General features: G+C 48.7%; 1 protein-coding gene and 1 long non-coding RNA gene across 4 annotated transcripts in view; both read right to left on the reverse strand.

Annotated features, from left to right (window-relative positions):
- AHCY (adenosylhomocysteinase) overlaps nt 1-8,310 on the reverse strand; it is a 26,162-nt gene extending 17,852 nt beyond the window's left edge. Inside the window, exons 1-2 of one of the 3 annotated variants that reach the window (XM_017878578.1) lie at nt 8,103-8,310; nt 1,333-1,523 (exon numbers count right to left, since the gene is read on the reverse strand). In XM_017878578.1, coding sequence (XP_017734067.1) covers nt 1,333-1,523; nt 8,103-8,130 — 219 coding nt within the window. In that variant the 5' untranslated portion in view covers nt 8,131-8,310. Of the gene's footprint in view, nt 1-1,332; nt 1,524-6,615; nt 7,868-8,102 lie in introns of those variants that run through there. The other 2 variants (XM_017878582.1, XM_017878573.1) reach the window with 2 other exon arrangements.
- LOC108533717 (uncharacterized) lies at nt 7,133-8,038 on the reverse strand. Its single transcript, XR_001886805.1, has one exon. It is a non-coding gene; the product is annotated as an uncharacterized LOC108533717 (long non-coding RNA).
- Nucleotides 8,311-15,047: the final 6,737 nt, after the last annotated feature.

The following is a 15,047-nucleotide window of genomic DNA, read 5'->3' on the forward strand; positions in this document are numbered from 1 at the left end:
GGAAGGGAAAGGGTGGCAGCAAGGAGACAACTGAAGAAACTGTTGGAGAAGACTCCAGACAAGAAATATGACAGTAGGCCGGGTGCGGTGGCTCAAGCCTGTAATCCCAGCACTTTGGGAGGCCGAGACGGGCGGATCACAAGTTCAGGAGATCAAGACCATCCTGGCTAACACGGTGAAACCCTGTCTCTACTAAAAACTACAAAAAACTAGCCAGGCGAGGTGGCAGGCGCCTGTAGTCCCTGCTACTTGGGAGGCTGAGGCAGGAGAATGGTGTGAGCCCGGGAAGTGGAGCTTGCAGTGAGCTGAGATCCGGCCACTGCACTCCAGCCTGGGCGGCAGAGCGAGACTCCGTCTCCAAAAAAAAAAAAAAAGAAATATGACAGTAGCAGTGGAGGTGATGAGAAGTTGTCACATCCTGGGTCTACTCTGAAGGCTGCACTGACAGGATTTGCTGAGGGATGAGGTGTTGGAGTAAAAGGGGTTGGGAGCGGGGAGGAAAGGGTGGGGAGGAGATGACTCCCAGATTCTTGAACTGAGAGAACCCAGAAGGCTGGAGTGGAGGTTCCATTTACTCAGGTGGGGAAGGCTTCGGGAAGAAGAGTGGGCAGAAAATCCTGAGTCTGTTTGAACATGTTCTGCCTGAGATGAGTACTAGACCTCCAGGTAGCGTCAATGCCCCGCTCCTGGATATGCCAGTCTGGAGTTCCAAGAGAAGTCCAGGCTAGTACAAAATGTGGGAGTCATCACCAGATAAATAGTATCTAAAGCTATAAAATCAGACCTCCAAGAGTGAATGCTGAAAAGAAAGAAGAGATCCAAGGACTGAGCCCTGAGCCCCTCTGTGGGTTTTGGCTGCACTGTCCTACCCTGCTGTGCGAAACCAGCTTGCTTCTTGACTCTCAGACCTCAGGAGAGCTGTCATTCATTGGCACACATGACCCAGGCTGAACCAATCAGAGCTGCCATCATCTGGCCAACCATAATGGGTCCAGGGTAGGCCTGTGACCCCAGGAGGGCCAAGGCAAGCTGGCCCTTACAGGACTAAGTAGGACATGGGCATTGAGTTTTCCTGACAGAGCATCCATCAGGAGGATGCCTTGAGGGTAGCCAACAGTGACCTTCCCAGCCAGGGAGAAAATCTGCAGAACACTCACCACAAAGTGTGGCAGCACTGGGCAACGGGGAGGAAACCCAATGAGAGAGAGGAGCCCCTCCAGGCCCAGGGTTGGCTCCACACCTGGAAGGTCCCCACCCCAGCACAGTCGTCTTCTTCCCTGGCTGAACCCAGGGAGGGCAAGGACTCTGGGGTGTTACAGCTGTGGGCCTCACCTCAGCACCCAGGGCGACGAGGGTCTCAATGAGGACGGCTGTCTCCACCGTCATGTGCAGGCAGCCGGCGATACGAGCGCCCTTCAGTGGCTTGGAGGCCGAGTACTGCTCCCGCATACGCATCAGGCCCGGCATCTCGTTCTCAGCAATGTCCAGGGCCTTGCGTCCCCAGGCAGCCAGTCCGATGTCAGCTACGGGGAGAAGTAGGTGGGAGTTCCGTGAGCCCCTTTGTCCCACCAACCCAGAGGGGTGGTCACTGTGTGTGGACCCTGATCCACGTGTGGAATCAACACACCAGGGCTTAGCACTGTCACCACATTCTCTCACTCATTCAACAAGTATTTATGAAACCAGAGTACTCAAGAAAGACATGGTCCCTGCCTACCTGCCCCTTTCTGACTTGTGGGAGAACACATTTAATCACACAGGGACACAAAATTACAACATAAAGAAGTGCCCCTTTGAAAACAGCTCACATGACACTTCCTACTACCCTGCCTTTCTGCTGACACCTATCAACCTCCAGGTCACTCCTCACTCCCTAAAGACATTAGCTTCTGGTTGTCCATAGCCCTCTCTCAGTCATCATTCCTGGTGATTCAACGCTCATAAACACTATCTAACACTTTGGATATGACAGTTCCTTGATCTCCTTTCAGATGTGAAAATGCTTCCCCACTCCTGATGTTTCTTTTCACCTGGAGGAACTCATCCGTATAACTAATGCTCTTGGCCTCTGCCCCAGGGGAGGTGGGGTGAACTTGCCGGACCAGTAAAATGACAGGAATAAATGGTGTGCTCAGCTTAGCTCTCCCTTCTTTCTGCAAGCAAGCACTCACCTGCCCACTTGCAGGAAGCTGGTGTTCTCTGCTTTTCCAGAGACCAACCTACCCTGGCCTACTTTGCCTGCAACTGACTGGGTAACTGCTCTATCTGAGGGTTCAGTCAGCAGGATCATTTGGATTTCATATTAATCTATATCCTCTGGCTTCGAGGTTATTAGTAATAAAAGGTAGTATTTTGGGTGCTATCTGCCACCTAAAATACCAATCTACATCCTCTGGCTTCAAGGTTATTAGTAATAAAAGTATATTTCAGGTGCTATCTGCCACCTAAAATGTCTCGAATTTGTTCAAATTCTCAGGCAGGAAAGAAGGATATTATTACGAGCTAACTCACTATCTCAATACTCTTCCCTCTGATCCATCTCAACCTCCTCTCTCCCCTATCACACTTGGTCCATTTCCAAGGTCATACCCTAGGTCAGTCCCTAGGTCAAAGTTTGCAGACTTCCCCAATAAGGGATGCTCCTCTGGCATGCTTGTAAATCTCTCCTGGAAAATCTGATTCAGCAGGTCTAAGACTCCTGGTGATTTTATCTTTAGGGAAGCTTAGATGCTGCCAATCACCCAAAGAGGTAGGCGGTGGGAGACAAAGGATGCTGTAGAGAATTTAATAATCTAAGAATTTAATAATAAAATTATCTAAGTCAGTCAGCTTCCTACAGTGCATTGTAACAATTTCAGAATGAAACATGCCTCCTGCATGAAAGACCACTCTGGCTGTGCCTCAACTCAAGCCACCCACCCCAGCCCTCCTACCCCGCTAGGCCATCATCAATGATAGCTCTCATTGGAAATCTGGACTTCCAGCACCCAACTCTAACCATATCTCATCTTTCTGGGTTTCTCCCTCTCTGGAGGGAGTTCCAACAAGGCTGTGGCCTGTCAGGTCAGAACTTCTATTCAATTCATCCTACCAATTTCTACTGTCCCTTCTGCCCCTTTCCCTTTGAGAACTCACTTGGCAAAACTCTCAGCCCAATTAAACCCGACCCTCCACTGCACCAGAGCCACTGAACCCAGCAGGAGGACAATCACAACCACACCAAGACATCACATTTAATTATTTACTTATTTATTTTGAGACATAGTCTGGCTCTGTAGACCAGGCTGGGGTGCAGTGGCGCGATCTCAGCTCACTGCAACCTCCGCCTCCAGGGTCCCAGTTCAAGCAATTCTCCTGCCTCAGCCTCCCCAATAGTTAGGATTGCAGGAATGCGCCACTATGCCCAGCTAATTTTGTATTTTAGAGGACACGAGGTTTCAGCATGTTGGCCAGGCTGGTCTTGAACTCCCGACCTCGTGATCCACCCGCCTCAGCCTCCCAAAGTGCTGGGATTACAGGTGTGAGCCACCACACCTGGCCAACACATCACATTTGTTAACACCATAAAAGACACATAGCACATTGCAGCAACCTTATGACATTTTCCTAGTAAATTTACTCCCATTTTCTACTTTCCTCAACCCTCCAACACCTTTCCCCGTCGAATGACAATCTCACTTTCCAATTCACTGAGATGAATTGAGAACCAGGCCACTTTTCCCCTATGGAATCCACCAGTCACCTATAGCAGTCATCTACAGCTTCAAACCAGGCACTCTTTCCTGTTACCAAAGATGAGCTGGCCAGGCGTGGTGGCTCACACCTGTAATCTCAGCACTTTGGGAGGCCAAGGTGGGCGGATCACTTGAGGTCAGGAGTTCAAGAACAGCCTGACCAACATGGTGAAACACCGTCTCTAATAAAAATACAAAAATTAGCCATGTGGTGGTAAGTGTCTGTAATCCCAGCTACTCAGGAGGCTGGCAGGGGCATCACTTGAATCTGGGAGGCAGAGGCTACAATGAGCTGAGATCATGCCACTGCACTCCAGCCTGGATGACAGAGTGAGACTCAGTCTCAAAAACAACAAAATAAAATAGATGAGCTGTCCCTGCTCCATGGAGCCCGATTCCACATCCCCTCTCCTCCTTAAGGACTTCCATACTCCACTGAAACTGCTCTTTTGTCCCAAGACCAGCCTGACCTCCACACCTAATGCAAAATTACCCATGACCATGTTTCTCCCGGCAGCACAGATCGCACAAATTACTTGTCCTCCTTCCTGAAACCCTTTCTTTACTTGGCTTCTGCGACTCTGTCCTGTGCTTTTCCACCTACCTTCTTGGTTCCTCTTTAGCTAAGACTTTAGCGTTTGGGGGCCCTCAGGGCTTCATCATCTCCCAGTTCTCTAATGTTTACCAATTAAGCTCATCCAGTCTTATGGCTTTACATACCTTCTCTACCAGGATGACTCCCACGTATTTATCTCCAACCCAAACTACTTCCCTGAACTTGAGATTCAATGTGATCCAACTGCCTCCACGGCACCTCCACTTGGATGTCCAATCAGATCTATTATGTGTCATGTTGGAGTCCTCGTGGCTCCTTGCCCCTACTACCCGTTACTCTCCCAATCTTCCCATTTTAGGAAATGAAACCACCATTCAACCAGCAACTCTGCCCAAAAACTTAAGATTTGATTCCTCTTTTCCCCTTTCACCTCAATCAGCATGTTTCTGGCTCAACAAGCGAAATATATAAGCAATCCAACCGCATCTCACCACCTTCATCTAAAGTGTCACTTCTCAGGCCAGGCGCGGTGGCTCATGCCTATAATCCCAGCACTTTGGGAGGCCGAGGCAGGCGGATCACTTGAGGTCAGGAGTTCCAGACCACTGGGCCAACATGGTGAAACCCTGTCTCTACTAAAAATACAAAAATTAGTCAGGCGTAGTGGCGGGCACTTATAATCCCAGCTACTCAGGAGGCTGAGGCAGAGAATCACTTGAACCTGGGAGGCAGAGGTTGCAGTGAGCCAAAATAGCACCACTGCACTCCAGCCTGGGTGAAAGAGGGAGACTCTGTCTCCAAAAAAAAAAGAACAATAAAGAAAGAAAGAAACTGCCACTTCTCAGTTGGACACTGCTACAGCCTCTTCACTGGTCCCATGCTCTAACATGCCATTCTCCCCACAGTAGCCAGAGGAGGGAGGCTTTTAAAAATGTAAGTTACATCACCTCCATTATTCTACTAAACAAAACAAGCAAATCCTCCAATGGCTTCCCTCAATCTTCGGGCCCCATCTGCATGACTGCCTGCCCCTCCTCCATCTCTCCACTTCCCCCCCTCACTAGCTGCTCAACACACAGGCTTCCTGACCAACTTCAGGCAAGCTCCACTCATTCCCACCTCAGGGCTTTAACCCAAGCAGTTATCGGCCTGGAAGTCTCCTCCCAAGCACCTAATACAGTACCTGGCACAGTAGGTGCTGAAAAAAACCTGGAAACAGTAAAGAACTTAGTATATCCCTGCTAGAGGAACAAAGAGTGCACCAGGGTGACTCAAATAGAGGGGTGAGTTGGGACTTCAGTCCCAGTGAAGTGGGGACTCCACTGTTTTCAGGGAGCCAGCATGCAAAGACCAGCTTTGTCTTTTGAAAAGACCCCATTGGCTGCTGCGTGGATCTGTGGAGCAAGAGGTCCCGGGAGACATGCAAGGAGACCAGAACTGGGGTGGTGACCATGGAGACAGACAAGTGGCAGATCTGCTCACATAAAATGGCATATCTGTGCCACCCCTGTCCTTGGGTCACCTTTGTGTCTCCAGCATGACCTGGCTCAGAGAAGGGGTCAGCAACTGTTTACTGACCATATCCGTCATCAGAACTGAATGAAAGAAGATCCATGAGAGGGGCTGGCACATGACAAGGGTGGCAAAGAAAAACAACACAAATCTGAACCTAGCCCGAGTCCCAGCATTTACTAAGGAGGAAAGAACCCAGAGAGGAGTTTGCTGCAGGTTCCGTAGCCAATTAACAGCAGAACCAGAACCGGCAGTCAGGCAGGGCTACACCAGAGGCCCCTCTCAAGGCCCCTCCTGGGAGGGGCCCGGCTGTATGGGACAATGGGTTATGCCCTGTGCTGCTAAGCTCCACCCCTCCACCACCACATGTCCCTCCAGCTAAAAGTAACTCCTTCAGTGCCCTCGAGGACACTGTGCAAGCCCCACAGTTTTCTGTGGGACCCTCAACTCCAAGGGCACAGGAGAGGGTAGATGCTCCAATCTCTGGAGCTAAGGACTTGCAGAAGTCACAGGAACACCTGTCCCCAGGACAACTCAAGAGGAACAGCAAGAGCCCCTCTAAACATCAGTTTCTTCATCTGTAAAGACAGGATAATCATCCCTAGCTTGCTATACACCCCAAGTAAAGAAAACGCCATATGATCAAGATCTGGCGTACAGCAGGGCCTCCTTCCTCCAGCCCCACCCAGCTAAGCTCCCCCTCTCCCAAACCCAGCTTTATCTCCACCCACGTAACCCAATGGCCCCAATCCTGACCCACTAATCTCTCCACAGTATGACAAGCCCCCATTCCAGCTCTACTATTGATGTGACCTTGACATAACTTTTCTGGGTTCAGTTCCAGCATTCACACAATGGAGACAGTCTACTCTGGTAGCAACTTGATGAACTACTTTAACTGAATCTTTGCAAGTCACTTCCCAAGGGCCTCAGTTTCGTGTTCTATCAGGGGATAATGTCCACCTCTACGAAGATTATTCTGCAAACACACGTAAATCACCAGATATACAGCAAGTGTCCCATAAACGTGGATGCCATTCTCCAGACTTAATAGTGTCTTTTTTTTTTTTTTTTTGAGACAGGGTCTTGCTCTGTTGCCCAGGCTGGAGTGTGGTGGTGCAATCTCAGCTCACTGTAACCTCCGTTTCCCAGTTCAAACAATTCTCCTGCCTCAGCCTACCAAGTAGCTGGGATTGAAGGCCCCGCCACCACGCCCGGCTAATTTTTGCGTTTTTAGTAGAGATAGCGTTTCACCACGTTGGCGAGGCTGGTCTCAAACTCTTCACCTCAAGTGATTCTCCCACCTTGGCCTCCCAAAGTGCTGGGATTACAGGGGTGAGCCACCACACCCGGTCTAATAGTGTCGAAGTTCCTTGAAAAGCTACTAGCCAGACTGAACTGGTTTTTGCTGAAAACTCATTAGGATTGTTCCGCGTGTATTGGCTTGCACACAGTGGTGAAAGGGTACGCTCAGAGGTCTAGATGGCCTGCGTTCCAATCTTGCTCCATCGCCACCAGCTGTAAGACTGAGGGCAAGTTACCTCTGCCTTAGGATTCTCATCATAAAACGAGAACAGTTTCCCTACAGAGCCATAAGACTAAAATAAACCTAGAAGGCAGTGCCGATCCCACACGAAACGCTAAGTAAACGTTTAACTATCCCTGTATCACACTTCAATTGGTGGGACAGCAGGATTTTTCTAATCACTCCAAATTTTCTTCAAGATTTCTGCAAGGCTGCCCCTGCTGGCGGGGTGAGGGACCCCACAGTTTGGGTAACTGGCCCAAAGTCTCAGGGGAAAGGACCGGAGCCGGCCTGGGGCTCGCTTTCCAGGCCTCTCTTCATACACCTTCCGGGGCACCAGTGCCCTCGTCGTCCCTGTAGGAGGCCCAGAGAGGGGTGGAAACTCGTCGGGGCCGCCCAGCTGGACAGCGTCCGGTCCAGGCCCAGCAGGCCGGGCGTAGGCCCCCTGAGCAGGGTCCGGCAGATGCCAGCCGTCCCAGGCCGCGGCCAGGTGTGCTCTCCCGCGGAGCACGCCGCCTGTTTGCGGCTCTCAGCCAGCGCGGCGGCCCCGGCGTCGCGGGGCATGCTGGGACTTGTAGTCCGCAGCCACCCGGAACAGCCCTCTCACGGCCGCGCGAGCACTCCAACTTCCAGGTGGCTTCGCGCGGCCAGAAACGCGCCGAACCTGCGATTCCAGGGGTCCAGAGCGCCCCGAGTCGGCCCTGCAGCCCCCGCCACGAACAAACCCCGGGCGGGTGCCGAGCGGCAGCAACTGGCTGCAGGTCCTGGAACTCACCGACTTTGTAGGGCAGTTTGTCAGACATGCTGGCGGCGCTCGTGATAGAAACAGGCGAAGGGGGCTGGGCCTCAGTCTAGGGACACGCACTGGGCGGGCGGCGCCGGGTAGGGATATACGCGTGGCGCCGGCGCCTTTAAATATCTTCCCCATACTTGCATATTCATGACCCGCTGGGGCGGGGCCCAACGCGCAGGGCGGGGCAGGAATCTCACTCACCGGTCCGGAAGTGAGCGCTGTGAGAGGCGTGAGAGCCAGCCGGGTCGTCCTCTCGCTGGTTCAGCCAGTTAATTCAGTGTCAAAACCCAGCGGAACTGAAATTCCGCCAGTTCACTTCCCTGTGCCTCAATTTCCTGTAAAATGGGCCAAATGACACCTACCACACAGATTATTATAAGTAAAGTTGCAGGCCAGGCGCAGTCGCTCACACCTGTGATCCCAGCCACCAGTTTGGGAGGCCAAGGTGGGAGGATCGCTTGAGTCCAGGAGTTCAAGACCAGCCTGGGCAACATAGTGAGACCTCATCTCTACAAAAAAATTTAAAAATTAGCCGGGCGTGGTGGCGTGCGCTTGTAGTCCCAGCTACTTGGGACGCTGAGGCGGGAGGGAGGCTCGCTTGAGCCCGGAGATCGAGGCTGCATGAGCTATCATCCCACTACAGCACTCCAGCCTGGGCAAAAGAGCAAGACCCTATCTCAAAAAAAAAACAAAAACAAAGTAAAGTTGTCATTTGTCAGGTACCTACTGACATCCCAAACATTCGCCTTACTCCATATAACCACCACCCTGAATTTAAATAAGTTTGCATACATTTCTTTTTTTTTTTTTGTGAGGAGTCTCGCTCTGTCGCGCAGGCTGGAGTGCAGTGGCCGGATCTCAGCTCACTGCAAGCTCCGCCTCCCAGGTTTACGCCATTCTCTCGCCTCAGCCTCCCAAGTAGCTGGGACTACAGGCGCCCGCCATCTCGCCCGGCTAATTTTTTTGTATTTTTTAAGTAGAGACGGGGTTTCACCGTGTTAGCCAGGATGGTCTCGATCTCCTGACCTCGTGATCCGCCCGTCTCGACCTCCCAAAGTGCTGGGATTACAGGCTTGAGCCACCGCGCCCGGCCTGCATACATTTCTTATACTTTTACTGCATCCGTAGTCATTAAACAGTTCTTTCTGTGTTTAAAACCTTTATGTATCAACCGTATTTACCCTTCTGCAACTTACTTTTTTCTGTGAGCATTATATTTGTGAGACTCATGCATATAGCTTGAGTATATTCATTTTTGCTGCTGTATAATTCAGTCATCCCTAGGCATGGGAAGGGGGGATTGGTTTCAGGACCCCTGTGGACTCCAAAATCCTTCTATGCTCAAATCCCTCATATAAAATGAGGTAGTATTGGCATATAACCTACGCACATCCCCCCCATACAGTTTAATCATCTCTAGATTACTTATAACTAATAAAATGTAAATGTTCATGTAAATAGTTGTTTCGTAATCTGTATTATTTTTATAGTTATGGTTTTTTTAATTGCTTTTTTCCCCTGAATTTTCTTTTCTTTTCTTTTTTTTTTTTTCTTTTTTTTTTTTTTTTTTTTTTTTTTGAGATGGAGTCTTGCTCTGTCGCCCACGCTGGAGTGCAGTGGCACCATCTAGTCTGGCTGCAACCTCTGCCTCCCCGGTTCAAGTAATTCTCCTATCTCAGCCTCCTGAGTAACTGGGATTACAGGCACGCACCACCACACCCAGCTAATTTTGTTTTTCCTTTTTTGAGACAGAGTTGCACTCTTGTTGCCCAGGCTGGAGTGCAGTGGCATGATCTCTGTTCACTCCAACCTCCGCCTCCGGATTCAAGTGATTCTCCTGCCTCAGCCTCCCGAGTAGCTGGGATTACAGGCATATGCCACCACGCCTGTCTAATTTTGTATATTTAGTAGAGACGGGGTTTCACCATGTTGGTCAGGCTGGTCTCGAACTCCCGACCTCAGGTGATCCGCCAGCCTCCACCTCCCAAAGTGCCGGGATTACAGGCGTGAGCCACCGCGTCCGGCCTCTATTCATTTTTTAACCTAAAAATGAGAAAAGAAGGTCTTCTGGTCGGGCGCGTGGCTCACGCCTGTAATCCCAGCACTTTGGGAGGCAGAGGCAGGCAGATCACAAGGTCAGGAGATCGAGACCATGCTGGCTAACACGGTGAAACCCCATGTCTACTAAAAATAGAAAAAAATTAGCCGGGCGAGGTGGCGGGCGCCTATAGTCCCAGCTACTCAGAAGGCTGAGGCAGGAGAATGGCGTGAACCCGGGAGGCGGAGCTTGCAGTGAGCAGAGATCGCGCCACTGCACTCCAGCCTGGGCAACAGAGTGAGACTCCGTCTCAAAAAAAATACATAAAATAAAAATAAGAATTAAGCTCTTGTATGACATAGTAAATGTTTTGGCCTCACTTGATCGGTACATCTGACCTCTGTCTGAGAGCCAGTGTCATGAGGGCAGATGTGAAGCAGAGACTTCCTGAGAGAATGAGGGTCCACGCCTGGGGGGTGGGCAGCAGGGTCCTCACGCATCCCTTTCAGCATTCTGCAGTGCATTGCAGTGTATAATGAGTCCTGTTAGTCTAACTAAACGTAGGATCATGTTACTACATTGTCCTATGAAACAGACAAATGGCTTCAAAATATTCCTGCAAAGAAATGGCAAGTTTCAGATACTGTGAAAATTACCAGCACAGCAAACAAGTAGAAAAGGACATAGCTGACAGGTCTCCTCTTTCTGGTATGAATGCTGGTCTTTGTCAGCCATGTTGTAAGGAATGTAATAAAATTTGAGAAAACAGTGATCAAAAAGACACTTTGAAATACGAATTTACGGGCCAGGCGCAGTGGCTCACACCTGTAATCCCAGCACTTTGGAAGCCGGGGCGAGTGGATCACTTGAGGTCAGGAGTTCCAGACCAGCCTGGCCAACATAGTGAAACCCTGTATCTACTAAAAATACAAAAATTAGCCAGGCATTGTGGCACACGTCCGTAAACTCAGCTTTACTCAGGAGGCTGAGGCACAAGAATTGTTTGAACCCAGGAAGCAGAAGTTGCAGTGAGCCACGATTGCGCCACTGCACTCCAGCCTGGGTGACAGAACAAGACTCTGTCTCAAAAAAAAAAAAAGAAAAGAAATATGAATTTACGCGCCCTCTCATTAATTAATGATGACTCTCATCCTGACTGTATATTGTGCTTTGAGATATCAGCTAATGAAATATTTGCTAATATTTGTACTGTTAAGTTCATATGAACAAAACTTTGGAGACTGCTGGTCTCAGGAGAAGGTCCAAGCACCTTAGTCTGGCCTTATGCAACCTCTGGCAACAGAATATTCTAGCCTATGGATATTATGTCACAACTGATATAGCCAATTTCCTATTGTTTCAGTTTCTTTTTTTTTTTTTTTTTTTTTTTTTTTTTTTTTTTTTTTTTTTTTTTTTGAGACAGAGTCTCGCTCTGTTGCCCAGGCTGGAGTGCAATGGCGTGATCTTGGCTCACTGCAACCTCTGCCTCCCGGGTTTAAAGTGATTCTCGTACCTCAGCCTCCCAAGTAGCTGGGATGACAGGCACACACTCCCACATCCGGATAATTTTTGTATTTTTAATAGAAACGGGGTTTCACCATGTTGACAGACTGGTCTTGAACTTCTGACATCAAGTGATCCTCCTGCCTTGGCCTCCCAAAGTGCTGGGATTATAGGCATGAGTCACCACGCCCAGCCAGATTCTTTTAATGGATGAACAGTTAAACGAATTTGTACAGTCATACCATGAAATAATACTCAGCAATAAAAAGGAATGAACTATTGATAAATGCAGCAACCTGGATGAATCCTTAGTGAATTATGCTGAGTGACAAAAACCAATTCCAATATATTACATAGTATATAATTTCATTTCTATAACATTCTTGAAATGACCAAATTATAGAAATGAACCACAGATTAGTGGTTGCTAGGTATTAAGTAGGGGACGGGAGCAAGAGAGAGGTGAGTGCGGCTGTAAAAGGGCGACATGAGGAAACTTTGTGGTGATGGAATGTTCTGGATCTTGCTTTATCATTGTCAATATCCTAGTTGAGATGTTTTACTATGGTTTTGCAAGATATCACCATTGGGAGAAAATGAGTAAAGGGAATTGGGATTTCTCTATGTTTTCTTTCTTTCTCTCTCTCTCTCTTTCTTTCTTTCATTCTTTCTTCTTTGACAGGGTCTCACTCTGTCGCCCAGACTGGAGTGCAGTGGTGCAATCTAGGCTCACCACAACCTCTACCTCTCCCAGGTTCAAGCCATTCTCCTACCTCAGCCTCATTACAGGTGCATGTCACTACCACTCAGCTAATATTTGTATTTTTAGTAGAGATGGGATTTCACCATGTTGGCCAGCCTGGTCTTGAACTTCCCACCTCAAATGATCCACCCGCTTCGGCCTCCCAAAGTGCTGAGATTTTTTTTTTTTTTTTTTGACAGAGTTTCACTCTTGTTGCCCAGGCTGGAATGCAATGGCAAAATCTTGGCTCACCGCAACCTCCTCCTCTCGAGTTCAAGCAATTCTCGTGCCTCAGCCTCCTCAGTAACTGGGATTACAAGCACGTGCCACCACGCCCGCCTAATTTTGTATTTTTAGTAGAGATGGGATTTCTCCATGTTGGTCCGGCTGGTCTCGAACTCCTGACCTCAGGTGATCCGCCTGCCTTGGCTTCCCAAAGTATTGGGATTATAGGCGTGAGACACTACGCCTGGCCCTCTGTGTTTTCTTACAACTGCGTGTGAATCTACAATTGTCTCAAAATAAAAGGTTTAATTAAAAATGATAATGTTCATTGTTGGTGAGTGTATGGCAAAGTTTTGTCACCCATTAAATTAAAAAAAAAAATGTAACTTTTATTTTAGTTCAGGGGTACATGTGCCAGTTTGGTACATAGGTAAACTGGTGACTTGGGGGTTTGGTGTACAGACTATTTCATCACCCCGGTACTAAGCACAGTACCCAACAGTTTTTTTTTTTTTTCCTAAACCTCTCCCTTTTCTCACCCTCATTCCTCAAGTAGGCCCCCTGTCCATTGTTACCCTCTTTCTTTTCATGTGTTTTCATTATTTAGCTTCCACTTATAAGTGAGAATATGCTGTATTTGGTTTTCTGTTCCTGCATTAGTTTGTTAAGGATAATGGCCTCCAGTTCCATCTATGTTCCTGCAGAGAACATGATCTTGTTCTTGTTTATGCATGCATAGTATTCCATGGTGTATATGTACCACATTTTATTTATCCAGTCTACCATTAATGGGTATTTAGGTTGACTCTATGTCTTTGCTATTGTGAATAGTACCCATTAAATTTTAAAAGATTTGGCCAGGTGTGGTGGCTTAGGCCTATAGTCCCAGCACTTTGGGAGGCCGAGGCAGGTGGATCACTTGAGGTCAGGATTTTGAGACCAGCCTGGCCGACATGGCAAAACCCCATCTCTACTAAAAATACAAATTTAGCTGGGCATGGTGGCACGCACTTGTAATCCCAGTTACTTGTGAGGCTGAGGCAGAACAACTGCTTGAATCTGGGAGGTGGAGGTTGCAGTGAGCCGAGATCGTGCCACTGCACTCCAGACTTGGTGACAGAGACTCTGTCTCAAGAAAAAAAATTTTTTTTAAAGATTTGAAATCCATAATTACACCCAATTTTGGAGAGTATCAAGACTAGGAACCAAATTTCTGAAGGGTAATTAATTTGACAATTTTTTTTTTGACACAGGGACTTGCTCTGTCACCTAGGATGGGGTGCAGTGGTGCGATCTCTACTCACTGCAACCTCCGCCTCCCGGGTTCAAGTGATTCTCCTGCCTCAACCTCCTGAGTAGCTGGGATTACAAGCACCCACCACGATGCCCAGCTAATTTTTATATTTTTAGTAGAGATGGGGTTTCACCATGTTGGCCAGGCTGAGCTCAGGTGATCTGCCTGCCTTGGCCTCCAGAAGTGCTGGGATTACGGGCGTGAGCCATCGCGCCTAGCCAATTTTTTTTTTTTTTTTTTGAGATGGAGTCTCCCTCTGCTGCTCAAGCTAGGGTGCAGTGGCATGATCTCAGCTCACTGCAAACTCCACCTCCTGGGTTCAAGCGATTCTTCTGCCTCAGTCTCCCAAATAAATGGGATTACAGGCATGCGCCACCACACCCGGCTAATTTTTGTATTTTTAGTAGAAACAGGGTTTTACCATGTTGGCCAGGCTGGTCTCGAACCCCTGACCTCAAGAGATCCACCTGCCTCGGCCTCCGAAAGTGCTGGGATTACAGGCGTGAGCCACCACACCTGGCCGGATTTATCTATTTCTATTAGTTTTCGCTTCACATATTTTGCAGCTCTGCTGTTCCAAAAATACACACTCCGCGGTACTATGTTCTTAGTGGATTGACCTTTTATTATTAATAATGAAAATGAGCCAGGAGTTTTCGTGTGCCCTGTAACTTCAGCTACTTGTGAGGCTGAGTTGGAAGGATCACTGGAGCCTAGGAATTCAAGGCCAGCAGAGCAATATAGTAACAGCAAGACCTCCTCTCTTAAAATAAAAAATTAGGCCGGGCATGGTGGCTCATGCCTGTGATCCCAGCACTTTAGGAAGCTGTGGCTGGCAGATCACGAGGTCAGGATTTCAAGACGAAACCCCCATTTCTACTAAAAATACAAAAATTAGCCAGGCATGGTGGCAGGCACTTGTAATCCCAGCTACTTGGGAGTCCGAGGCAGGAGAATCGCTGCAACCCGGGAAGGGGAGGCTGCAGTGAGCCAAGATCGTGCCATTGCACCCCAGCCTGGGCTACAAGAGCAAGACTCTGTCTCAAAATAAATAAATGGAAGGAAGGAAGGAAGGAAGGAAGGAAGGAAGGAAGGAAGGAAGGAAGGGAGGGAGTGAGGGAGGGA

Source organism: Rhinopithecus bieti, unplaced genomic scaffold, assembly GCF_001698545.2.
Source record: "Rhinopithecus bieti isolate Rb0 unplaced genomic scaffold, ASM169854v2 scaffold_65, whole genome shotgun sequence".
Classification (NCBI taxonomy): domain Eukaryota; kingdom Metazoa; phylum Chordata; class Mammalia; order Primates; family Cercopithecidae; genus Rhinopithecus; species Rhinopithecus bieti.